At 39.8% G+C, this 27,891-nt stretch overlaps 2 protein-coding genes across 2 annotated transcripts; both read left to right on the top strand.

Annotated features, from left to right (window-relative positions):
• Positions 1 to 3,523: 3,523 nt before the first annotated feature.
• On the top strand, positions 3,524 to 4,666 carry LOC112841691 (low affinity immunoglobulin gamma Fc region receptor II-like; the record flags this gene model as incomplete). The annotated part of the gene is made up of 4 exons (XM_025905385.1): positions 3,524 to 3,761; positions 3,841 to 4,086; positions 4,141 to 4,320; positions 4,413 to 4,666. Coding segments are annotated over 4 exons (768 nt in total), but the record flags the coding sequence as incomplete, so codon positions are not given.
• A 20,836-nt stretch (positions 4,667 to 25,502) lies between these two features.
• On the top strand, positions 25,503 to 27,891 carry LOC109196682 (uncharacterized). Its single transcript, XM_019351114.2, has 2 exons — positions 25,503 to 26,249; positions 27,017 to 27,891. The coding sequence occupies exons 1-2, from the start codon at positions 25,503 to 25,505 to the stop codon at positions 27,350 to 27,352; spliced, it is 1,083 nt and encodes a 360-aa protein (XP_019206659.1). The 3' UTR covers positions 27,353 to 27,891.

Raw genomic sequence — 27,891 nt, 5'->3', positions numbered from 1 at the left:
GGCATCTTGGCAGCTGCACGCTTGACTTTTCTCAGTTCATGGGCAGTTATTTTGCGCCTTGGTTTTTCCACACGCTTCTTGCGACCCTGTTGACTATTTTGAATGAAACGCTTGATTGTTCGATGATCACGCTTCAGAAGCTTTGCAATTTTAAGACTGCTGCATCCCTCTGCAAGATATCTCACTATTTTTGTCTTTTCTGAGCCTGTCAAGTCCTTCTTTTGACCCATTTTGCCAAAGAAAAGGAAGTTGCCTAATAATTATGCACACCTGATATAGGGTGTTGATGTCATTAGACCACACCCCTTCTCATTACAGAGATGCACATCACCTAATATGCTTAATTGGTAGTAGGCTTTCGAGCCTATACAGCTTGGAGTAAGACAACATGCATGAAGAGGATGATATGGACAAAATACTCATTTGCCTAATAATTCTGCACTCCCTGTAGTTTGTGTCCTCCAGTGCTTGTGGTCATGCTGTTCTGTCTTTGAACGACTGTGTGCAGGCAGGGGAAGAGGACCCAAAGAGGCAAAATGTGAACTTAAAAACATTGTTTTATTGCAGGCTCGGAAGTAATACAAAATATCAAAACTAAACTGGGAGAATTCTAAGAATACAGGAAGACACTGGGAACGTTAACGACGCAACCACGAGCACTGGCGGACCAGTGATGGGAACAACGGCGTTACAAGTAACGGCGTTACTAACGGCGTTACTTTTTTCAGTAACGAGTAATCTAACTAATTACTATTTCTATCGTTACAACGCCGTTACAGTTACTAACAATGAAACGCGGTCCGTTACTATTTTTCAACAAACAGACGGTTGAAGCTGTGTTCATCTTACCGCATCTTATATCAGTCACACAGAAGTAGCTGTAAGTAATCTGGACGCTACAGCTTTAAGTAGCTGTGCGCTCCCACAGACGGTAATCGCGATCACTGTCTAGCACAACACTTGGAGCTAAGGGGGCAAAAAAATTGCATGCTGCTGTTTGACTGAAGCAGAAGAAAAAAGTAGTCAATCACATGACCACTTAAAGACGAAGCAACAAGGTGATACATACCAGTTTTTAAATTGTGTCGATAGGCCACGTAAAACCAGAGTCATGATAAATAATATATACGCGGCGTTTTTTCCTCAATAGTTTCGTCACGTTTACTGTCTAAGGACAGCGCTAGCAAGCGCTCTCTGCTCATGAGCAAAAAAAAAAACAAAAACAAAAAAAACAGGGGAAGTTTTAGGATTGACAGCGAGAGAGAGAGAGCAGAAAAAGAGGGAGAGAGTGAGTTTTGAGATGTGAGAGATTTGTGATGTTTAGCGTATTTGGAGTGTGCAGTTAATGTGTTTTCTGTTGTGTAGTAGTAAAAATGGCTAATTATACCCTGGACCCCAGAGGGTTAAATGGTTTTTTTAAAGTAACGCAATAGTTACTTTTCAAATAATTAATTACTTTTAGAATATTGTAACTCAGTTACTTACTCAGTCACTTTTTTGAAAAAGTAACTAATAACTATAATTGAATTACTCTTTCAAAGTAACTTGTCCAACACTGTGGAGGACACACACTGGTTAACAGGTTAAAGATATCGGTAAAGACTTCTGCAAGCTGCTCAGCACATCCTCGAAGCACACATCCAGGAATGTCGTCAGGGCCAACAGCTTTGCGAGTGTTGATAATGCTCAGTGCATTATGGGAATCTATGATGGTAAGAGTGAGTTTTGTGACTTTATGGTGGCTGACAGTTTTTGGGGGTAGTGTTTTCAGGAAATCAGTGGTGGTCAACCTGCATGAAGCCTTTCAGCCATGACAGCATGTCAGTGGTTAAAGCGGAGAGATGCAATCAGTCAAACAGCATTCGTACCATCTCCAGCTCACTTCCTCTCAGCTGAACTGCGGTCAGCTACAGGAAGATGCGAAGTATTTCCACGAATCAGCAACACGATCAAAGTTTAAGATAAAAATTAAGTTAATCATTTTTGAAATAAGAATATTTTGCTCTATAATGACAAATACACCATCCTGTTGGTGAAGGCACCATGCGGGTGATCTTAAAATATATTTTTTTGTTATCTACATGTTTTTCTTTTTTGTTTTTTTCTTTTCTTTTTTGGGGGGAGGGGTGGGGGGGTGTTCCTGACCGATTTCAGCCACTCACAATGTTTTTTTAAGTCAGTCAGTGAAGGCACCCATGTTCCCCTTAATGTCTGCAAATTTTTCTGGGGCCCATGTCTGTAGTCATTAGTCAGTTTAACCATTTTTCTCTCTCTTTGTTGCAGTCAGACAAAGAAACCTTCCACTAAAAACCACAACACTGGCATCCTGTCACAGAGGAAGAGGAGCAGGGTTTGACTTTAACTGACTGCGAACTGGTTAAACCGTTGACCTGATATCACAGAGAGTAGGACGATGAACGCATCTCTGCTGTGGCTGCTCAGTAAGTACACTGTAATGATTATCTATGACAATCTGTTGTTTCTTCATCTCAAACATTCAGGTTGGATTAGAATAGGAGAGCAGTAGATGAGTTTTGATCAAGAACACCAACAAGAAGGAAGAGGGTCAACAGGAAATCAGAATATTTTGTAATAAATTAATACAGTGCAAATAATTGACATGGATACACTGATTTACAGTTTTATGTTCAGCCCTCATACAGATGCATGACATTCAAAGTGGTTTAAATACCATTTGTGTTAAACCACTTTAGAAAATGGTAAAATAAGTTTTAAACGCTTTACTTTTGTAAATATCAGAAAGTATTAGAACAAAGACTTATCCTTATCCTGCCTCCTATACAAATGTTTCAATGAAAAAGAGACTGCTCAGTAACTTTATCTCTAATAATATAACAACATATAGCAATAAAATCTGTAAAATAAATAGTGTGGAGTACAATATTTGAATCCAAGATGCGGCAAAGCTCAAGTAGAAAGCTGCAATACAAAGAAATACTTGAATATAGTGAAGAATTTCCATTAACTACTCGAGTAAATGAACTGCTTTACATTGTGTCACTGTTGATATTAACAGATTACCAGCACTCTAATCCAGCACACATGTCTCTGTTTGGGACATTAAAGAGAAAACTGTTTCATCCTTTCTCTACTCATCAGTGCACCACTGAGAAAAAAAAACAAAAAAACATGACGTCTGTGTTCTTCACAGTCTGGTGGATTTGTTTTTACTCCTGTTTAGTTAAATGTCAAACTCAAAACAGCCTGAGTGTCATTTCTCTTTAGTTCTGATCTCACTGCTGAGCTGCACAACAAACCAAGGTCAGTAACCTTCTTCTGTCACAGTTTAAACCTGACATGAACTAAACCTCTCAAAGTTCCCGATCCTTTTTTGAGCTTTGTTGTAGCATGACATGACAATCATACAGAAACTGATCACTTCAGCCTGCTAAATATTTGACCCTCATAAGTATAAAGGAAGTAGAGTCACATCATTTATTTTATGTAAATTAAATTACTAAATATTCTCTTCACAGCTCGTCTGACTGTGAGTCCCAGCAGCTCTCAGTTCTTTGAAGGAGACTTTGTGTCTCTGAGCTGTGAGGAGGACGACAGCTCTGCTGGATGGACTCTGAGGAGAAACACAAGCAAACAACAGAGGACTCAGTGTGGAGATGGGTGGGGAGAAGGAGCTGGTTCCTCCTGTAACATCAGCTACATCTTCACCTTAGACAGTGGAGTTTACTGGTGTGAGTCCAGAGAGGGTCCCATCAGTAACATGGTTAACCTGACAGTCACTGGTAAGCTGAGTGTGTGGAGTTAGTGTTGATGAAGCTGTGTGTAAATGGATGAAATGCTGTAGTTTGTCTCTGTGTTGAGGTGGATCAGTGATCCTGCAGAGTCCTGTCCTCCCTGTGATGGAGGGAGATGACGTCACTCTGCTCTGTAAAACAAAGACCACTCCCTCCAACCTCCCAGCTGCTTTCTATAAAGATGGCTCCCTCATCAGGAAGCAGCCTACAGGTCACATGACCATCCAGCATGTTTCCAGGTCTGATGAAGGCCTCTACAAGTGTGACATCAGCGGTCATGGAGAGTCTCCATCCAGCTGGATCACTGTCACAGGTGAGGAGCTTCACACTCATTTCACCTTCTTTTGTCCACATATTCACTGAACAGAAGTCTCTGCAGGTAGACCTACAACCACAACCTCACCCATCACCTCTTCAAACATGCCCCCAACCATATCTTTGCCCTCTTACTCCACCACCCTGAGACTGGTCTGTCACCTGGTGGTGATCTGTCCATACTTCATCTCCACTCTCCTCATGGTGTCTTTATATCGACACAGAGCCAAAGGTAACACTCTGAGTATCCTTGATTATTTACTAAGCTTGATTACGTTCGCCTCTGATGACTGATGACATATGTCTGATGACTTCATATTACAGGAAATGACCCCACCATCTTCTTGGCAACAGAAACTAACACTGATGAGAGACTCTGTGAGGACTATGATGATATTGCCGAGGTGACCACTGAGCATCAGCTCTGAGCTTATTCTCTATCAGATGGTGGTTATCATAAATGTTATCATAAACGAGTCTTTGTTTGTGTGAACTTTGTAAATAAAGTTTTGCTTGTTCTGTCAGCTCACAGGTTTTTTTTAACATGTCAAAATGACAAAAAGAGCTTGTTGCCATCCTGATGTTGCTGTGTCACATTTTTATATTATAGGTTTTATGTTAGCACCAGTGAGAGGGAAGATATGCAGGCTTCATCAACAACATGAGTACATGTCAGTAGTTAACATAACATCCATATCTTTATACTGTGGTAGTAAACCCATGCAGTCTCCCCTCTGCTGCCTTGTATGTTTGGCAGAAATAGAAAACAGTCATGTCACATCATTAGTAACAAATTGATTACCAAAGTCAGACAAACAAATCAAAACAAAAAAAATATATAGAATAATATTTGTTCTTTAAACTCCTCTGAAATGGTAAATGGCCTGTACTTATATAGCGCTTTTCTGGTCCCTAAGGACCCCAAAGCGCTTTACATATCCAGTCATTCACACACTGGTGATGGCAGCTACATTGTAGCCACAGCCACCCTGGGGCGCACTGACAGAGGCAAGGCTGCCGGACACTGGCGCCACCGGGCCCTCTGACCACCACCAGTAGGAAACGGGTGAAGTGTCTTGCCCGAGGACACAACGACCGAGACTGTCCGAGCCGGGGCTCGAACCGGCAACCTTCCGATTACAAGGTGAACTCCCAACTCTTGAGCCACGATCGCCCCCCCTGCGTGCAGTTGTGCTCGTCACTGAGTTGTTTGGCATCTTGTAAACGAGCTGCTTTGTGACATTAATGTAGTAAAAGTTTATTCTAGCGGCCCGACCATGCAGCCCATTATTTTTGAAGCGCCTGTTTTTTTGTGCATCTTGAAAACCATATTATATGCTAAACACCTCTGTCTGGTTTCCTTTTCATTCTGTTCTGGACCTGTTTGTTACTGTTCCCCAGACCTCATTTGTGGGGACGTAACACAGCCACAGTCAGTTTTTGTCCTCTATGTCAGCTGAAGTTATTTGTGGGTTCTTTTCATCCCAAACATTTTTCTGGCAGCTGTGGCTGAAATTCTTTTTTGCCTAACTGACTGAGGCTTGGTTTCTACAGAATTGCTAATTTTCCACTTCATAATTAGAGTTTGGACATTGCTGACTGATGTTTCCACTTGTGGGATATCTTTTAATATCCTTTTACTGTTTCATGAAGTTAAACTTTCTTCTAAAAAATTATCGGCTAATTCTTTTGCGGTCTCTTTGTCTCTGATTTCATCAATGTCAGTGCAAAAAAAACATGCAGCGGTCTGTCTGAAGACCAGAACCTCACTGGCTTTTGATAACACACACAAACAAGATGGCAGGTAAGGATGGTTACCATAGTAGTCATTTAGACCTGTGTGTGTCAATTTGTGCATTATGCCAAAACTTCCAGGGTATGTAATCATTTGATTGGGGTCATTTGGGTTTTTTCTGATGTCATTATTATTTAAAAAGGGCAAACTTATGTTTGCCCTTTTTAAATAATAATATATAATAATAATTTATAATGAAATAATAATTTATTTCACATGTGAAATAAAAGATTTTCTATTTTCTCTAATATTCTCTGAAAAAGTAGGTTGAGGATTTATATCAGTAACCAAACAGCCAGTCACATGACAGCAGCTCATAAATTTTGGTACCTAGTCATTATCAAGAAACCTGATTGATAAGAATCTGAATCAAGAAGAAAGATGATGCAAGTGACTTTGAACTTAGGATGGCTGTTTGGGCCAGCAGGCTGGTCTGAGTGTTTCACAAACTGCTGATCTATTTACATTTTCACCACCATCTCTAGAGTTGACAGAAAACAGTCTGAAAAACTGAAAATATTCAGGAAGCAGCTGTTCTGTGGCAGAAAATTCCTTGTTGATGTCATAGATCTGAGGAAAACAACCAGACATCATTCATGGCACAGTGGGGTGATAATAACTCAGAAAACTATGGTGGCCCTGAGAGGCCTAACAGACTGCATCTTAAGAAAACAACAGCAATAAGAAAAACGCTGCATTACCACACAAAACACAACAGAAATAGGAAAAATTACAACGGAAATGGGAAAAAAAACAGATTTCCAAAAGCACAAGGGAGTGTTTCTGGGGAGACAATAACCTGACGCACCAGTTGCTGGAACGAAAATATGCTATAGTGATGGGTCGTTCGCGAACGAAATGGCTCTTAGAGCCGGGTCTTTGAAGTGAACGACGCGAGCCGGCTCCTTATCACGAGTCGTGTTTTTTTTTTTTCTCTCACCCTCTCTCTCTCTCTCTCTCTTGCACTTTTTTTTCCGCTTCACTCCGCACGCGAGCCTTGTGCTTTGCGCTGGGCGGAGGGGGGAGGGGCGGTAGTTACACTCAGTGTTGCCAACTCCTCAGTAAGGAAAATCGCTATTGGCTGTCCTAAAAGTCGCTAGAAGTCGCTAAATGACGTCATCACCTAATTTGCATAATTGTTCACGCTAATATAATTGTAACCTATGTTGTTGGAGAGAGAAATAACATCGTGGAAGAGACATAAAGTGAGTAAAAAACGTCCTAAATGCATTTAGAGTTTATTTAGAACTACAAATTAAATTTCTTTTAGCAATTATTGTTTTTTTAATGTCACAATTGTTTAAAAGGAAAAGCTGGAAATTTAAATAGTTAAAAGTTGAACAGTGACTAGTTGGTTTTTGTATTATATGATTTATTTATTACATTTTATGTGGAGTGACTAAATAAAAGTATATTTACGGTGGCCCCTAGAGACAAAGCAGCACGTACAAACTTCAAAACACGTACAAACCCTGAAGCACGTACATACTCCAAAACACGTAAAAACTCCAAAACACATTAAAACTCAGGCTACGTCCACACGTACCCGGGTATTTTTGAAAACGGAGATTTTTCAATGCTTTTGCACCTTTCGTCCACACGTAAATGGCGTTTTCGGTCACTGAAAACGGAAATTTCTAAAAACGCCTGTCAGGGTGGATATTTTCGAAAACTCCGTTTTTGCATTTACGCGTGGATGAGGAAAACGGAGAAAACGCAGCGTCAAAGATGTGAGCCTTTTCTGATGTCACACTGTGCGCCACGTTTTGTTTCGGTGAAATGAATTTCTACAATACTGTTACTGTTAATTGTACTCTCTGCAGTGTTTAAATGCTTACATATACACACACAGTTACTGTCCCTCCACACATACGACTCGGTTCTGCTTCTATGCCCCATCTTTGTTTACTATTTCCCACCGAGGCTTCTAGACTTCTGATTGGCCAACATTTCTACACGTTTAGGAATATATCGGCACCTGTTGCTTTGGCATGCTCCTAGCAGCGTTTTCCTTCATTTCTGCATTTACATGTGGGCGGGATTATTTTTTAAAACGAAAACGGAAAATCTCTGTTTTCAAAAATACCCGTGTACGTGTGGACGTAGCCTCAGAAGCACGTAAAAACCCCAAAATATGTACAAAAGACAACAGAAGTGCTCCAGAATGCTAGGCGCAGTGTTGAGCTTTTGTTACCTACAGGCTACACAAGCCAGCAAGTACCAATGACCGGTGTGTGGTAGTAAGAGGTAAATGAACTTTTTTTTTTAATTATTTGAATATATATAAGTGCTTGTGTATAAATACACAAACAATATACATATGCTTTCAATTGTGTAATTTAAGTGATCTAGGTAGCTCTGTTTTGGAAGTTCAGTTAACGCTAGAAATGTGTTTTAGAGTTTGTACGTGCTTTTTGGAGTTTGTACGTGTCTCTAGGGGCCACTGTATATATTTATATATAAACATATATAAATAAAACCATTTTTTTTACATTAGTAATTCCTTTTGTGCATAATTTTATATTATTGTAATAATAAATTAATTAAAGCAACAAAACAACCTGAAATGCCGGTTCGGAGCCGAAAGTGCCGGCTCTTTTTAGTGAGCCAAGCCGAAAGAGCCGGTTCTCTAAAAAGAGCCGGAAATCCCATCACTAATATGCTAAGAATAGCACTGGAAGACACTTAAAACAAGTAGAGGATCGATTGGTTTTATGAGGAAAGACGACAGGTAAGTGTGTTACTGTATTAGGCTAAAAATCCGTCATCAGTATCATATGACTCATGAGATTAACACATAACAACACAGAGAGAACAGGAGGAGACGGTGATGGAGATGAAACCAGGAGCAGAGGTGGATGTAGGTGGAGGTGTGGTGGTGTGTTTGTCTAAAATAAAGCAAACACAGTCATTAAGTTGTCGTCACATTGTGAATGTTGAAACACAGACAGGTGAGTGTGTCACCTGTGACAGTGATCCAGCTGGATGGAGACTCTCCATGACCGCTGATGTCACACTTGTAGAGGGCTTCATCAGACTTTCTGCTCTGTAGCTCTGTCCACCGTTTTAGGGAACATATTTAGTTTTAAAGTAAGTTACAGGACTTATGTTTCACTTACAATGATCTAATATGCATGTCCACATAATTATGGATTATTATAATTATAATATTTAAAAAACACGCTGTATTTTAAAGAACATACATTAAGAAACAGATTTTATTAGATTTATATTTTAAATAAGACAAAATGCTGATTTTACAGCAGCAAAATTATTGTATCTCTAAATCTTTAAAAATGTAATAAGCTTTCTGCCTGCACAGAGTGGATAGTGAAACAAATGGAATCATCATAAATACATTATACATTACATTGTAGGGCGATCGTGGCTCAAGAGTTTAGAGTTCGCCTTCTAATCGGAAGGTTGCCGGTTCGAGCCCCGGCTCGGACAGTCTTGGTTGCTCTGTCCTTGGGCAAGACACTTCACCTACCGCCTACTGGTTTTGGCCAGAAGGGCCGATGGCGTGATATGGCAGCCTCGTTTCTGTCAGTCTGCCCCAGGGCAGCTGTGGCTGCAACTGTAGCTTGCCTCCACCAGTGTGTGAATGGGTGGGTGACTGGGTATGTAAAGTGCTTTGGGGTCCTTAGGCGGGACTAGTAAAAGCGCTATACAAATACAGGCCATTTACCATTATTTCATATTTATTACTTTTTTCCCCTCATTGCTTTATTATTGTAGCTCTAGTAATAAATAATAAGGGAAGGATTCTGGATCAGCACCATGATGGAAACTTGTGCCCACAGTATATACAGTATTCTGAAGAAGGTCTAAAATGTCACTGTGTGTGCATGCATGTGTGTGTTTTATGTATATGGATTTTTGAATTATTACTCATAATATAACATTGTCCAGACATGGCTGGTAAGGACATGAGGAGGAAACAGTAGGAGCTGTGTGAGGCTACTAAAGGCAGTGGATCCCTCAGCAGCTGGATTACAAAGAGCACAGGTAACATTAACACATGTACCAGTTGTTGGAGAGGTATTCCAGTATAAAAATAATAATAAGCACAACTGAAATGTTTTGCTTCTATAACATTTTTCTCTCATCATTTTATTGTAGATTAAGTGTAAGAGTTGTTAAGTGTGAATAATTAAATAATAGTTTGTTGTAATAGCAATTTGTGCCTTGTTCTCAGATGGACAGCAAGTGGAGAGTGATAGATGAGATGAGGGGATGAAGGAGGAAGAGATGAAAAGAGTGATTCACAGGCAGGGTCTAATTTATTTCTCACAGTTTTTTGTTGCCTTATGGTTCCAAGCGCCGTCACCAATCTTTGCATTTTGTTATTATCTCATGACACTTGTTTAATCAGCTACCATCTCTCCTGTGGACTTTTTAATGTCTACAGTCTCAGATCAACACAGCCCTGCCCTCCAGCACTATCAGCAGCAGGAGCAGCAGCAACCCCTCAACAGCAACATTGTACCCATCAGGTAAAACATCGGCTACGTTTGCTTTGCCTTGTGGCCACCTCACAACAGTGATATAGTATGATGCGATCCCATATGAGATTCCTGATGAATGTGTGTTGTTGTTATTCAGCCTGGTTTGATGTGCCCCTTTTTAACTTTGAGCACCCGCCCCTTTAAAAGTCTCTGCACAGCCCTGGTATATAGTATATAGTTTAGCACTATGAGCTTATTTAAAATTAGAAAGACTTTTCGTAGAATAGTTTCATGATGGCTGGAATATTCTCAGCTCTCTTTGGTAAAATACTTTCTCTTGATCACATGGATCCATTTTTTTCTCTCTAACACATACTTTAAAGTTTAAAATTTAAAGTTTATTTCAGTTTTGTTGTAGTAAACTGTTGATAAAGAAGGTAAATATTCAGAGTTACTCACTCTGTTTTTGACAGACACTGTCAAATACTACTTTGTCCAGCTAATACTGAATACTGTATTTAGCTTCATTTATGACTGTGTTTAAATCAGTTAATGATTGAGTTACGGTCAACTAATCGGTTGTTTTTCACCCCTCAGTGCTGCAGATTCTCTCTGTGAGGTTTTTACCTGATATCATCTGTCTGGTCAGAGCTACACAAGCATGATCACCTGTTCCAAACACTGATCACATTCACTCTATAATAATAACTGAGCTTTACTGTCACAGACCGTCCGATCTGAAAAACATTTATACACTTGAGGATCGGCTTCAGGTTCCTTTATTTGTACCCACAAGTAGATTTGGTCTAATTCAGCATAAATAAGACACATAATGACTGACGGCATCATATAGGACTGTAAATTTAAGATTTGTTTATCTGTGCTGGACTAACAGAATATTTACACAGTGTGTACACTGAGGTTTCCTCCATTTAGTCCTGTTTCTCTTGAAACAGGCTGAGACACGTCAGCTGGTTTGGGGTCCTCAGCAGCTTTGGGGGGACAGGCCACAGCTCTGGCCCCTCCCATGCTTGGTATTTGTGTTTATTCTAAATCATATCTAACAGCCCCACATAAGATCACTGTTGTTTCTAGTGTTTTTACAAGTAGAAAAATCAGAGCTCAGCATGTATTTATATTGACTGGTTGTCAGTGATGCTTCCTTTCTAACAATGCAGTTTTTAGACTGAAAGCTGCAGCACGCTCTCTGGATATGCAGCGTCAGTTACTACTTTATAAGGGCATTACTGACATGTTACTGACCTTTATATTATATTTTAAGCCTTTATATATTTTAGGTTTTTATCCCCTAATCTTGTTGTGCTTGCATAATGACAAGAAAGACCCTGAAATCTTTAATCCTGAAATATTGGTGGTATGACTTCTAGTGTTATAATGGAGAGTTCAAAAGAACAACAAACACATGTAAGACTTTTTCACCATTTTATTTAAAATATCTCTTTATTAAAAAAACTGTTTTTAAAAAAGAAAAGAAAATGCTTTCTGCGCATTTCTTTGAAAAAACAACAACAACAACAACAACAAATGAAGCATTTACAGTGTAAATACTGATCAATGCTGCAGTGCACATGAATTGCTCTTAGTCTGGCTCATCACCTGGGACCTGTTTGTCATGGGAGACCCTACCAGGAGCTGAACGCTCCAGACAACTCAGCTCCCAGGATCGTCTGAACTCACAAACCCCTCCACCACGATAAGGTGGCAATTCAAGGAGGGGGGTGATATAGCCTCTAGGAGAATCCCCTACAGGCTTATCTTACTCTTTTAGGCTATAAAGGCAGGTCTTTTAAATAACTCGTACATTAGCTTCTTTATTTCTACAGAAACACAGCCGTGTCTGTTTATGAAATAAATACAAAAATATTTGTTCTCTTTTTTCTGGATTTTTATAGATACAAAAGGCCACAAAAATCAGCACAGCTGAAACTGACAGACTAACGATCAGTCCAACAGATCGACCCTCTCCGAGTGCTCCTGGTGGACCTGCAGGTGAGACACAGGTGTGAGCTGATTTCTACAAAGTCTCATCAACAAGATCAAAATTTAGGAAGCAGCTTCACCTCTGATCACACACACTCAACTCTACTCACTCACCTGGAGGAACAATAACACTCAGGTTAATGGTGCTGATGGATTTCCACAAGCGTGTTTCCTCCATGAAGACACGACACTTGTATGTTCCAGCGTCTTTAACTGTCACATTGTTCAGAATCAAAGACACGTCTCCATCCTTCATCTGTCTGTCCTGCAGATCCACCCGGTTGTTAAAAGATGGATGCTGGTTGTGAAGGTCAAAGTGCCCGTCCCGACTTAACAGGACATAATCTGTCTTCATGTTGGATTTGCTCCACTCTACAGCTACGATGGAGGTGTTTGAAGCTCGACACGTCAGAGTGACGTTCTGTTCACATTCAGCTGTGATGTTTTTGTGGTCTGAAAGAATGAAAACAACAAAAAGTAGACAGTTTAAAAAGTTCAGTGCAGCTTCTCACATCTGCAACACTGATCAGTGAGGTAAGCCACAGAGACACTGCTGAGCTCTGCTCTATCTCATCTTTTATTGACTCACTGACATTAAGAAGCAGTTCAAAATTCTAACTGCCTTCAGATTGCACCGCTCTCTGAGCTGTAGTGGGTTGTGGAACAGCCTGCTAAAACCAAAGTACAATACTGCAGAAAAAAGCAGTGACATGTCACAGTCACACATCTGCCAAACATGTCACACATCTCTGCTTTCCCTTTGGTTGGATTAAAAATAATAAATAGATAACAATAACCATAAAAAATAAAGTTTATAAAAGTCCATTTATCATTTCTCAAATGTAACTAATCTTAAAGAACATTAAAAATTCACTTACAGCTAAGTAAAAACACCAAAGTACACTAACTGTGTTACAGAGACTGCAGCTTCTAGCTGCAGCAGGCTGTTTTCGGTTTGTTCAATGAGAACAAATAGAAGCTGTTTAACTGTGAATAATAAGTGAATAATCTTACCTTGAGATGCTGCGATGAGGCCCAGAAGCACAGCCACAGAGACTGTGCGTTTGGTGTTCAGCATTTTCTGTGTGCACACAGAAAGTCGCCCTTTTATTAAGAAATTAGGTGCAACGGAGGCACTCTCTGAATCAATCCAAATGTTTTTATAGGCGATGTCTCCTGTTTTGATCCCGTAAATCAGCTACAGATTTTACAGAAACAAAAACTTGTGACAGTGCAGTAGGTATAACTACACCTTTCTGAATGCACACAGAACCACCAACAGCGTTTCCACGGTGTGTCTGTGGATTTATACAGTGAATTGCTGTGAATTGACTCCACCTACCGCAGGTGGGCCCTGGCACTTTAGGCCCACCCACTTCAGCCAGGGGCCCAACATAGCATTATCTACAGTTGTTTTTTTCAAGGATTAAAATAATAAATAAATGAACCAAAGACTAATCTGTGTCCCTTTTCTTTAAATAATACTTGCAAAAAAGAAGAAAAAAAATCATCTTTAGCACTGCCCAACACTCATGTTCAGAGGTTGTTCAGTGGAGCATGAAGACATTTTCCACGTTTTTTTTTTTTTTAAATTTATTTATTCTTTTATAAATGATGAGATGGATTCAGTATTTTGTGACACATGCATGATATCAGGCTCAGTTTGAGTTTGAGTTTTTCCTGCTGTTTACAACTCACACCTGAAGTCAGTCCTGAGAATTATTAACAGGCTGCAATTAATGAATGTGTGCTTTCTAGCATTTTTATTGAGAGTTTCATACATTTTAAGTTTTAGTTTTTATTTTTTAACAGTAGAAACCCTGCTCCCTGTGCAGTATGAGAGTAAAGGGCTCATAGTGTCAAGTCACTGAATGCAGTAAATGCAGGTTCTATTGTAAGCTGAAAAACCTTTGGAACACTAAAAGTGAAAATAAACACAAAAAAAACTTCATTTTTTCATGTTTTGCATTGAAATTAAAGAGACAACATGTTTATTTTACTTATAATTTCATCTTACTGTGCAAAATAAAGGCTTAACCAAATCATCTGTTTCTGTAGCTCGAACCATTCTGCTCTGTACAAGATCAGATATTAGTGAATCCATCGTAGACCTCATTAGTTTGAGTTAAATGTGAGTTTAACAGCGAACAGACGACACTCGATGAGGTGAATGTGCTGCTAACAGGATTGTGTTTAAATACAGGAGCCATCTAAACTTGCACTCAGCTGGTGTTCTCTGGATCACCTCAATCCAGGTGGTGTTTTTATGCCATATGATTTATTTTAGCTGCTGAAACATTAGATTTTTTAATAAAAATGGAAAAAAAAAAAAAAACAACAACAACAAAAAAAAAACCCCACACACTTCCCCTATATCCATATGTCCATCTTTTTTTTTTTTTTAATCTCGGACACCTACGTGCTTGTTGGGATCTGTGCAAGTTAAAGTTTAATTTTAATTGTAGTTTTTCTGTTATAAACTGTAGATAAAGAAATAAGATCTCCAGAGTGACGCTCAGCTTGTTTGTTCTACATGCAGGACTTTGTTCAGCTGATTCCTGATACTGAATGTAGTTTTATTTATGACTGTGTTTGCAGTGAAGCTGCAACATGTTCTCTGGATATGCAGGGTCTTCCTTAATTTTTTTATGAAGTATATGTGCCATCATTTTATCTAAGAGTACACACTCATGTAGGACATTTTCATTCTTTTATTTTAAATGTCTTTTTCTGTTATTACAAAAAGGTAAGCAAAACATGGATTTCTGCACAACTCTCACAAAAGCACAACCAATGAAGCATTTACTTATGAACGCTGCAGTGCACATTGCTCTTAGTCTGGCTTGTCACCTGGTACCTGTTTTTTATGGAGGACCCTACCATGTTTTCTGTGTGCATTATTAAATTAGGTCAAACATCCTATCTACAGTAAGTTTCTGCCTACCGTGGGTGGGACCTGGTTCCTTAGGTCCATCCATCAATATCCATCCAAACCATTTTCTTCGGTTTTATTTCCATTTATCAAAACCAATGAAATAAACTTTTTGATTGTTGATTTATTTTAAGTGGGGAAAAAGTAAAATGCGACCTTTCCCACCTTTTAAATCTGAGTAAAAACTCGTGATGCAGAGGTGGTTGTTTTCTTATGTTGGTGTTTTTTTTTTCCTTCGTTACTACAGTTCAATCAATCAATCAATCTTTATTTATAAAGCACTTTTCATACAAAAAATATAGCACAAAGTGCTTTACATGGTTAAAATCAGCCCACCCCACCCCAACCTCCCACTCACTCCCCACACTCTCATTAACATAAACGATCATGAATACACACATCCCCCCCCCCCCCCCCCACACACACACACACGCAGACACGCACACTTAAAGAGTAAGTTGCCATGGATGTCATTTCTCGTGACAATTGCATTTTGCTTTAGCCTTTCACAGTTTTATATTTATTTATAGTTTCTTTTTTTACTAACAGTAAGAAAGCTTTTCTGAGCCAAGCATATCTGTGACTGTTTGTATCCTTTTTTCTGAAATCATCTACCATGTGTGTCGGTCAGAGTCTGCATTTTCTGTTTTTACGAACAGAAACAGTTAATGATGTTTCTGAGTTCATCTTTTCTGAACCACTTTCTTCTGCACCTTTGTAAACCAACCCAAAAACTGTTATTGTGCGTGTATGCAGGCCTTCCAAGTGACCATTGTATTTTACTGCCTGCATCCCCAGAGACTAGTGATCGAGCCTTTCCACAGACTGAGTACAATGAACCAATGCTTGCTCTTGGGGTGGGCCCACCATGCTTCTCCACTTGAATCTTTTTCTGTGGTGAGGCCTGCTGGATCCCAACCACAGCTTCATTCAGCTTTCATGGAGGTCTGGGTGTCCTGCAGCACAGCCCAAGCTGCCAGGAGTCAGCTGTGAGCACTGACCAGCCAGTGCTACCCCAGCTGCCTTAGCTTCAAGCATCCCTCAAAACATCTCCAGAGCCTTCAGTGCTACTCGAACCACCTGAGCCTCAGGAACCTGCATGACCTGAGCTCCATCCAGTGTCCCTTGCAACATCTCTATATAAACCTAAGTCCAGGAGTTCGGCATCATCTATTTCTGAGTCCCTCTGTTTCTGCATCTTCATCTCCATCTCCTCCAACTTCCCTGCCAGCCTTTGACCAAGCTACCAGATCTGTCCTGTTGCCTTCGCTGACACTGGCTTCTGGCTAAACCAGAGGTGTGCTTTTATTATTTTCCTTGATATATCTTTATCTTTTATCTTTACTTTTCTGCCTCTACTTTAAAAGTTTGTGTTCATTGTGCTTTGCTTTTAGTTTTGCTTCCTTTGTCTCATCTCTTTGCATGTTTGCCATCAGCCTAATGAATAATGTGCTTTTTGTGAAACACACTGTTTCTCTGCACATCCACATTTGAGTCCTCAAACACAAACACTTGGCCTGCACGTCTCACAGATCTTGACAAGTTAAAGAAGGTCAGTGTTCACATTTTCTATCTGCTCGACAAACCTGTGATTTACAGGAAGGGCATTGTTTATCTGATAACTAACATGAAGCCTCATTTACAACTCTGTTTTTACCACTTGCTGTCTAAAGATCTGCTGAGTGAGGGTTTTTACTCCTCAGTGGTGTAGTTTGTCTCTGTGTCTTTGACCCTGTGCAGTGATTATCACTTCTATAATAAACGGAAAATTTCAAACTAGATAAACTTATCAGGCTTCACACGCAAATAAAGCAAAAATCTCATCACATTTCATGGAGCCTCAAAGGAAAATGTGATGAGCTGAAGGAGAATTCATACAGTTTATAAAGCAAACCAACATGAATTTGCTTAAGAATGTGATGGCAGATTAGTTATGCTAAATTATTTTATTTCTAATATATTACAACTTAAAAACTTCAATAGTATTCTGTTCTAGGAGTGTCACAGTCCTGGGTCGGTGACCCAGTGTTTTCTGTTTTGTGTCATTAACATTTGATTTCTTGATGTGTCTTTGTTAGTTCCTGGGCTTTGCTTTTGTGTTAGTATTGTGCCTCTGAGTTCAGTCTGTGGATTTCCTCTTTTACTTTGAAGGTCTTGTCTCATGTTAGTATATTCTGGTTTTGTTCTTTCTTGCCCAATTAGTTCGAGCTGTGTTGCCACCGATTCCTTGTTCTGTCATGTTCCTGCCTGTGTATTTACAGTGTGTGTCCTCAGGAAGAGGCAAAATGTGAACTTAAAAACATTGCTTTATTGCAGACTTGGAAGTAATACAAAACAATATCAAAACTAAACTGGGAGAATTCTAAGAATACAGGAAGACACTGGGAAACACATAGCAAGAGGTTACGAACGTTAACGACGCAACCACGAGCACTGGAGGACGCACACTATAAATACACAGACAGGGACAACATGAGGGAGCGAGGAACAAGTGGAAACACAGCTGGAACTAATTGGGCAAGACTAGACAAGGAAGTAAGAAACAAACCTCAAAAACCAAGAAGCAGCTTCACCTCTGATCACACACACTGAACTCTACAACAACCAGGTATATGATGCTGATGGATTTCCACATTCTTCTTTCTGCCATGAAGACACGACACTTGTATGTTCCAGTGGCATTAATTGTCACATTGTTCAGAGTCAAAGACACATGTCCGTCCATCATCTGTCTGTCCTGCAGGTTTTAGATGTGTCCTTGATCCAACACAGCTGATTTAAATGGCTAAATGACCTCCTCAACATGTCTTGTAGTTCTCCAGAGGCCTGGTAATGAACTAATCATTTGATTCAGGTGTGTTGACCCAGGGTGAGATCCAAAAACCTGCAGGACACCGGCCCTTGAGGCCTGGAGTTGCCTGTTGTGCACAATATAACAGAGACTATGCTATGTGAGTGTCCTAAACTATAGCAGTAACCGATGTGAGGAAATGGTGAATGTTGAGAATGAATGACAGTCATGATTACTGATGGCCAAATGAAGCTTTCTGAAGCATTGAAGCTTGTACTGAAAAGCGGTTCATTACTCGAAGCTTTTCAACACAGTCTCCTCTCGGGTATATTTATAAATAATCTTATATTAGGGCCAGTTTCCTATACATATTTTGACCTGGGGGCAGAATTGATTGTGAAATGGAAAGGGAAAACGCTTATGAACTTGCAAATTAAATACATGATGCATTTAGGGTAACCCTTTTTCATTTTTATTTAAGAAGAGAATTTGTTCCACTGTGCGATGGCCGAACCTGTTCCTTTTCGTGGAGATAATTTCTCCTGCCTAAAAGGAAAATCCCTTCACATGGCACAGAAGAGGCTGGAGTGCAGAGAAACTGGTAGAGATGCAGTTATACAGTCTAACTGGGCCCCACAAACTATCAGATGAAGAGAATAAATAAATTAAATTGCTGCACATTTTGCAGACTAACAGTTTAAGATTAATTTAAAAAATATAATATCTTTTTATAACATTAAATGTAAAGAGTCAAATGGAAGTTTGCTAAAGTTATTTAGTGATATTTATATTATAAAAAGCAGATTATTGACATTTTTAGTTTTTTACGTTTTCAGATAAAATAAACACGCACCAAACAAAAACTAACAACAAGAACACAAAGCTGGAAAACCCAACCAAAATTGACCAAAATCAACTCAAAATACTTCCACACAACAGAACCTCCTCTATTCCTCGCTGGCTCCAAATCTCTCAGTAGAAATATCAGTGGTTCGCTATCTGTCACCATCAAAACACTCCACAATTCCCACGAATGATTCACTTCCTTATAAACCAGTGAATCAGATACCGAAGCAATTAGGTTCAAAATGAAGCTTCGGACGTCACTGATCATGTGACTCTGGCCAAACGAATCAAGCTTCGACACAGTGCTTCTGAAGCAGTGTGTTGATTTTTTTGACACACGCACCGGAGCCTCAGCTTCAAGTGGGCCATCACTAGTCATGATCCATTGGGAGGGATAGGGGGGAGGAGCAGTGTTGAAGGATTAAGTGATGGAGAGGTTCAGCGGGAGACTGAGTTCAATGGGGTGACAGCTGTGGGGAAGAAGCTGTTCCTAAACCTTTTGGTTGTAGTCTGAAGGGTCCTGTAGTGCCTTCTGGCGGGGAGGAGCTGGAAGAGTTTATTGGCAGGATAAGAAGAGTCTGAATGATGCATGAGAATGATGCATGCTCACTGTAGACATCTCTTCTTCTGGACATTCTCAATGGCAGGAGGTGAAGTCCCTGTGATGTGTTGGACAGTTTTCACCATTGCATTGCGGGACACACCTAAAACCTTGCGGTCAGCAAGTGTGTCAAGATGCTCTCTGTCGCACAGTGGTAGAAGTTAATTAATCAGCAGACACGTGGTTCTTCCCAAATATCCTCAGGAAAAAGGGGCCCTAATGGGCCTTTTTGACCAGACTGGAGATGTTAGTGTACCAGGACAGATTCTCAGAGATGTCGAGATATTGAGCATTGATACTGCCCAGTGGTTATGGACATCTATGATGGTAAGAGTGAGTTTTGTAACTTTATGGTGGCTGACAGATTTGAGGGGTAGTGTTTTCAGGAAGTCAGTGTGTGTGGTTTCCTGACTGACTTCAGCCACTTACAATGGTTTTTTTTTTTGTTGTTGTTTGTTAGTTTGTTTGTTTGTTTGTTTTACTCGGTGAAGGCATCACAGTGGTACCCATGTTCCCCTTTATGTCAGCTAATTTTGTTGGGGCCCATGTCTATAGTCAGTTATCAGTCAGTTTGACCATTTTAAATTCCTTTTGTATTTGTTGCAGTCAGACAAAGAAACCGTTGCTTTCAAGAAAAACCACAACACTGGCTTCCTTTCACAGAGGAAGAGGAGGAGGGTTTGACTTTAACTGACTGTGAACTGGTCAAAGTGTCGCTCTGATATCACTGAAAGGAGGATGAAGAACACATCTCTACTGTGGTTGCTCTGTAAGTACACTTATCTATGAAAATCTGTTTTCTTTATCACAAACATTCAGATTGGATTAGAATAGGAGAGCAGTAGATTAGTTTTTATAAAGAACACCAAGAAGAAGGATGAGGGTCAACAGGAAATCAGAATATTTCATAATCAATTACTACAGTGCAGAAAACTGACATGGATACATTGATTTACAGTTTTATGTTCCGCCCTCATGTTCAGATTTTTTCAGCTTTTTGTGTCCATGTATTTTGTGCTGCTTTCTGTTATTTCTTATGGTTTATGGGTCTTTATTTTAATTTACCTGATACTAGTTCCTTTTGCTGTTATTTTATACCTTCAGTTCTTCAGTCCTGATGCTCGTTTAGGTTCATTCTGTGTGTCGTGTCTTTGTAGCTTCCTTTTGCTCCTAAGATTGAATTTATATTTGCGATCTACAGCCTTCTGTTGAGGATGCAAGCTTTGCTTTTCTGGTGCTTATGAATTCGCTGCTTGTCTTTTGTCTCTATCTCAAGTTCACATATGTGAGTCTGTCATCTGTTACTTCCTGGGGTTTTTTTTTTTCTTGGTGGTCTTTTGTCTCTTGTGTATCTAGTTTAATTTCCCTGTCATCATTATTCCTAATTTCTTCTTATAATTTATTCCTTACACTCTCCCCTTGTCTGTCATGGTGTCTGCAATGCAGCAGGCTCCTGTGTCTTTTCCTAGATTCCTAGTTTTGTTGGCACTGCCTTGTTTTGCTTTTTTGTATTTTAAACAACTCAAGTTTTTTAAACTGTTTTAAGTTCATTTCTTGTCTTGTGAGTCCAGCGTCTTCATCCTGCCTACCACACAAATGTTTCAATGAAACAGAGACTGCTCAGTAACTTTATCTATAATATTCTACATATAGTTAAACAAAAAAGTTTAAATAAATGGTGTGGAGTATAATGTTTGAATCCAGAATGTGTCAGAGCTAAAGTAGAAAGCTGCAAAACAGAGAAATACTTGAATATAGTATAAAGTATGAAGAATTTCCACTAACTACTTGAGTAAATGTACTACTTTACATTGTGTCACTAGTAATATTAACAGATTACCAGCACTCTACTCCAGCAGACAAGCCTCTGTGTAGAACATTAAAGAGAAAACTGCTTCATCCTTTCTCCGCTTATCAGTGGACCACTCAGGAAAAAAAACAAAAAACAAAAACATGACGTCTGTGTTCTTTCCAATCTGGTGGATTTATTTTTATTGGAGATTATGTATCGGAATTTCAGGAGCAGGACCACACCTCCAAACACACTCCTTCCGGTTCTCATCTATATAGGTTCCCCCATTTCTGCAAGCTGTCATTCTTGTGTACGTGCCCCACCTTCCCTCCTTTTTACAATTCTTTAACTTCTTCACTCCTATTTAGTACATGGGGATCTGCCAGGCCTGGGAGCCATCGCCAGTCCCCTTTAGGGCCTTTCCCAAAGCCCAGCTCAATTCATGTCCAAGCATTCACCTTTACCTGCTAAAACGCTGCTAAACATAAAATGAGGGTGTGGGCCCAGCTGAACTGCTGTTTTAAGTGACACATTCAAATCAAATTGTGTTTCATTTCTCTTTAGTTCTGATCTCACTGCTGAGCTGCACAACAAACCAAGGTCAGTAACCTTCTTCTGTCACAGTTTAAACCTGACATGAACTAAACCTCACTAAGTGCCTCGTCCTTTTTTAAGCTTTGGTGTAGCATGACATGACAATCATACAGAAACTCATCACTTCAGCTTGCTAAATATTTGACCCTCATAAGTATAAAGGAAGTAGAGTCACATCATTTATTTTATGTGAATTAAATTACTAAATATCCTCATCACAGCTCGTCTGACTGTGAGTCCCAGCAGCTCTCAGTTCTTTAAAGAAGACTTTGTGTCTCTGAGCTGTGAGGAGGACGACAGCTCTGCTGGATGGACTCTGAGGAGAAACACAAGCAAACAACAGAGGACTCAGTGTGGAAGAGATGGGTGGGGAAAACCAGCTGGTTCTTCCTGTAACATCAGTCACATCTACAAATGGGAGACTGGAGTTTACTGGTGTGAATCCAGAGAGGGTCCCATCAGTAACATGGTTAACCTGACAGTCACTGGTAAGCTGAGTGTGTGGAGTTAGTGTTGATGAAGCTGTGTGTAAATGGATGAAATGCTGTAGTTTGTCTCTGTGTTGAGGTGGATCAGTGATCCTGCAGAGTCCTGTCCTCCCTGTGATGGAGGGAGATGACGTCACTCTGCTCTGTAAAACAAAGACCACTCCCTCCAACCTCCCAGCTGCTTTCTATAAAGATGGCTCCCTCATCAGGAAGCAGCCTACAGGTCACATGACTATCCAGCATGTTTCCAGGTCTGATGAAGGCCTCTACAAGTGTGACATCAGCGGTCATGGAGAGTCTCCATCCAGCTGGATCATTGTCACAGGTGAGGAGCTTCACACTCATTTCACCTTCTTTTGTCCACATATTCACTGAACAGAAGTCTCTGCAGGTAGACCTACAACCACAACCTCACCCATCACCTCTTCAAACATGCCCCCAACCATATCTTTGCCCTCTTACTCCACCACCCTCCACCTTGTGATGAGACTGGTCTGTCACCTGGTGGTGATCTGTCCATATTTCATCTCCACTCTCCTCATGGTGTCTTTATATCGACACAGAGCCAAAGGTAACACTCTGAGTATCCTTGATTATTTACTAGGCTCGATTACTTTTGCCTCATTTAAATATGTCTGATGACCTCATGTTACAGGAAATGACCCCACCATCTCCTTGGCAACAGAAACTAACGCTGATGAGAGACTCTGTGAGGACTATGATGATATTGCCGAGGTGACCACTGAGCATCAGCTCTGAGCTTATTCTCTATCAGATGGTGGTTATCATAAATGTTATCATAAACGAGTCTTTGTTTGTGTGAACTTTGTAAATAAAGTTTTGTTTGTTCTGTCAGCTCACAGGTTTTTTTAACATGTCAAAATGACAAAAAGAGCTTGTTGCCATCCTGATGTTGCTGTGTCACATTTTTATATTATAGGTTTTATGTTAGCACCAGTGAGAGGGAAGATATGCAGGCTTCATCAACAACAACATAAGTACATGTCAGTAGTTAACATAACATCCATATCTTTATACTGTGGTAGTAAACCCATGCAGTCTCCCCTCTGCTGCCTTGTATGTTTGGCAGAAAGAGAAAACAGTGATGTCACATCATTAGTAACAAATTGATTACCAAAGTCAGACAAACAAATCAAAACAAAATATATATATATAGAATAATATTTGTTTGCACAGTTGTGCTCGTCACTGAGGTGTTTGGCATCTTGTAAACAAGCTGCTTTGTGACATTAATGTAATAAAAGTTTATTCTAGCGGCTTGGCCATGAAGCCCCCTTCTTTTTTTTCTTTTTTTTTGTGCATCTTGAAAACCATCTTATATGCTAAACACTTCTGTCTGGTTTCCTTTTCATTCTGTTCTGAACCTGTTCGTTACTGTTCCCCACCCCCTCCCCCAGACGTCATTTGTGGGGACATAACACAGCCACAATCAGTTTTTGTCCTCTATGTCAGCTCAAACTATTTGTGAGTTCTTTTCAACCCAAACATTTTTCTGGAAGCTGAGGCTAAAAAGTTTTTTGCCTACTTGACTGAGGCTTGGTTTCTACATAATTCCTAATTTTCCACTTTCCTCATTGCTGACTGATGTTTTCACTTGTGGGATATCTTTAAATATCCTTTTACTGTTTTATAAAGTTAAACTTTCTTCTACAAATTCTCTGATAATTCTTTTGCAGTCTCTTTGTCTCTGATTTCATCAACATCAGTGCAAAAAAAAACAAAACATGCAGCGCTCTGTCTGAAGACCAGAACCTCACTGACTTTTGATAACACACACAAACAAGCAAACAAATGGCAGGTAAGGATGGTTACCATAATAGTCATTTAGACCTGTGTGTGTCAACTTGTGTGTTATCATACCAAAATTTCCAAGGTATGTAAGCTTTTGATTGGGGTCATTTGGGTTTTTTCTGATGTCATTATGATTTAAAAAGGTCAAACATGTGAAATAAAAGATTTTGTATTTTCTCTCATAATTCCCAAAGTCACAAATTCTGCCAGGTTATGTAAATTTATGAGTACAGCTGTACCTCCGCTGTCTGCACATTCCCATGGCAGTAGGTTGAGGGTTCATATCAATAGTTTGGTTTGGCTCACTAAAAAGAGCCGGCTCTTCAGGTTGTTTTGTTGCTTTGATTAATTTATTATTAACAATAATATAAAATTATGCACAAATGGAATTACTAATGTAAAAACAGTGGTTTTTATTTATATATGTTTATATATAAATATATGCGGTGGCCCCTAGAGACAAGGCACATACAAACTCCAAAACACATTTCTAGCATTAACTGAACTTCCAAAACAGAGCTACCTAGATCACTTAAATTACACAATTGAAAGCATATGCGTATTGTTTGTGTATTTATACACAAGCACTCATATATATTCAAATAATTAAAAAAAAAAAGTTTATTTACCTGTTACTACCACACACCAAATCCGGTCGTTAGTACTTCCTGGCAGTGTTGGGGAGTAACGGAATACATGTACCGCCGTTACGTATTTAGAATACAAAATATGAGTAACTGTATTCCGTTACAGTTACCGTTTAAAAAGGTGGTATTCAGAATACAGTTACTTTGGTGAAATAAATGGATTACACGGCGGTACTTTCCTGTTTCATATTGTCGCAGGTCAGGATTATTTGGGTTTGTTTGACAGCTATGTTCTGTTGTTCCAGGCGGCAGCGTTACGGTTGCCATGGTTACAGGGTGACGCGCTCTCTCTGCGTGTTTCCTGGGTGAGAGAGCGCTTTTTTACGGAGCCCCTCTGATGACATGGTCCAAAAAATAAATAAATTGTGGCCACGAAATACTATTTCGAGGCCACGAAATGGGTATAACGTGCCCACGAAATAGGTATAACGTGCGCACGAAATGCTAATTTGTGGGCACGAATTGGGTATAACGTGGCAACGAATAACGCATTTGTGGCCACGAAATAGATAACGTGGGCACATCATATTGATACAATTCCTGGACAGCTGCGTAGAGACACAATCATAAGAGTAGGCTAAACCTATACACTATGGACAGAGACAGTATGATTGAGTTTTATTTTTGGCTGGGAATGAGCTACAAATGCATTTTGAAAAGCCTGGCAATGCAAGGAACCATCATTACGGAGAGACATTTAAATCGGATATTGAGAGCCAAGTCGCTTTACAGACGTAAGTACGACCTGGACGCCGGGATAGATTTTATTGTAAACCAACTGCAAGGGCCTGGGAAGGATCACGGTTATCGGTGGATGTTTACAACGTGCAAACAACACGGCATTGCGATCAGGAAAGAAGACGTCAGGATCCTCATCTCTTTACTGGACCCAGTAGGTTCCCAGGTTCGCCAGACCAGACGTCTCAGAAGGAGGCAATATTTTGCTCAGGGGCCTAACTTTGTGTGGCACATAGACTCTTATGACAAACTGAAGCCATATGGGATATGTATTAATGGATGCATCGACGGTTTCTCACGCAACATCATTTGGCTGCGGGCCGCACACACTAACAGTGACCCAAAGGTTATCGGAGGTTACTTTGTGGAAGCAGTGGAGAGTCGTGGGGGGTTCCCCAGGCTCGTACGAACTGACATGGGCACTGAGAACGTGTTGGTCAGAGACCTCCAGCGTTATTTACGGAGAAATGACGGGGATGATAGAGCAGGAGACAGAAGCTACGTCACAGGAGCAAGTACCGCAAACCAGAGAATTGAGAGCTGGTGGGGAGTGATGAGAAAAGAAGGAATCGAGACATGGATCACGCTTCTAGGAGAACTGAAGGACGAAGGATTCTTCTTTGGGGATTTCATTGACAAAGCTCTGTCACAGTTCTGCTTCATGCCAATCATTCAGGTAAATGGCCCATATTATGATAACCAGTGGTGGTAATTAATTACATTAAATTACGCTGTTTTAGCAGAAAGGGTAACAAAATTACAGTTTACATCGTTAAAACGAGGTTACCTTTATCGAACGGTAAATGCAATGTATTCCTAACGTTGTGGAAGTAGGTCAACTGCGCTCTGTATGTGCGTAATGGAGGCTGAAGCATCAACCCAGCCAAAGTTTTGAAATCAGGGAACACTTCGTCAATTGAACTGATCAGAAGTCAGCACAACTTAAATGTTGTGTTTTTCTGATCGGAGGACATTATCCTTGTCTGCGCTCATTCTGCATCAGCAGTTATGCTGCAGCTACCAATCTGTCACTGCCAGTCTGTCAAAAGCAGTCAGAGGCTTCACGCATCAGTAACTCTTCAGCGCTCTATCATTGGTACATTCAGGTCTGAGATGATATTGGATCCCCTCATGGGATTGAAAAATATTGATTTTGTCACCTGTATTATGCGCATAAAGTTGAAAAGCTTTGCGCATCCGCCCCAAGATTAGTATTAGTATTAGTATAAAGCCCAGATCCCACAACTCAGTGGTTTGCCTGGTGTGGTTCTTTCTTTTCTTTTTTTGCCATCACTCCCTCTTCCTTTGGTTTTCATTAAACTGCATCCAAACATTGCTGCTTTACAATTCATTTAAGGATGCACCACACTTATTTTATGCCATAATGACATTTTAAAAATGCCTTGTATTACAGCTCTGACCTAATTCTTGTTTCTTCATCAGGAGGTATTGAATGACATCCGGAGTGTTTGGAATGCTCACCGTATAAGGCCCTCAAAGAATAACAACATGCCCTGTGGGATACCTGATGTCATGCACATGGCCCCGCACCTTTGGGGTGCAGAAGACTGTCTCGTTCCACTGACAGAAGATTTGACCTTGTGTAAAAATAGCTGCACTTTTGTTAGTTCCGTCCCATGTGATGTGCAAGTGTTTGATTTGTGCACAATAATAATGGAGGAATCAAGCTTGGAATTCCCATCTATCATGTCCCAGGCCCTTGATTTATATTTTCATCTCAGGGATACAGTTCGTTCACAGTTATTTGAGGCTACTTAAATGGACACAAACATACAAATGTAGTACATTTTGTACTTTAGTACGTATTCCTACAGCTTAATGTACTTATTATTAAGTAATTATTTTTCTCCAGTGTGTAGTTATCTTGTCTTTGTATCAAAATTATCAGAAAAGACTGTATAACATAATTTTCATGTTATCCATGTCAGTAAATGAACTCATCATGAACTGTTGCTTGCTCTTGGTAGCTACAAAGTGTGGAGTATTAAACTAAAATATGATACAGGTTAGAAAAAAATAAATCCTTTTGGGATTGAGTTAAACTTATCACACTGTTAAAGCATCAAAAGTTGTTCATAATATTTTTTGGTAGCAAAAATGTGTTCATTTCTAACAAAAACAAGAGCACCTTGGATAACAACCACATAGACTGGCAATATATCTAATGTTGTGATCAATTAGACAAGAAGACCAAGTAGGCTAAAGTGTAGAATCATAGTTGTGTCACCAATGCTCCAAATGTTTCTTGAGCCTATAATTTTGTTATTGTGGAATAGATTAAAGCAATCCCATGTTTG

Source organism: Oreochromis niloticus, linkage group LG3 (genome assembly GCF_001858045.2).
Source record: "Oreochromis niloticus isolate F11D_XX linkage group LG3, O_niloticus_UMD_NMBU, whole genome shotgun sequence".
In the NCBI taxonomy this organism is placed as follows: Eukaryota; Metazoa; Chordata; class Actinopteri; order Cichliformes; family Cichlidae; genus Oreochromis; species Oreochromis niloticus.
This window is presented reverse-complemented; position numbering and strand designations above follow the sequence as displayed.

Bases quoted from the DNA above. Each gene is read 5' to 3' on its own strand.
- LOC109196682 (XM_019351114.2), top strand. From the start codon at position 25,503: ATGCAAGGAACCATCATTACGGAGAGACATTTAAATCGGATATTGAGA. The intron at 26,250-27,016 runs GTAAATGGCCCA...TTTCTTCATCAG, and splicing joins GCTTCATGCCAATCATTCAG to GAGGTATTGAATGACATCCG.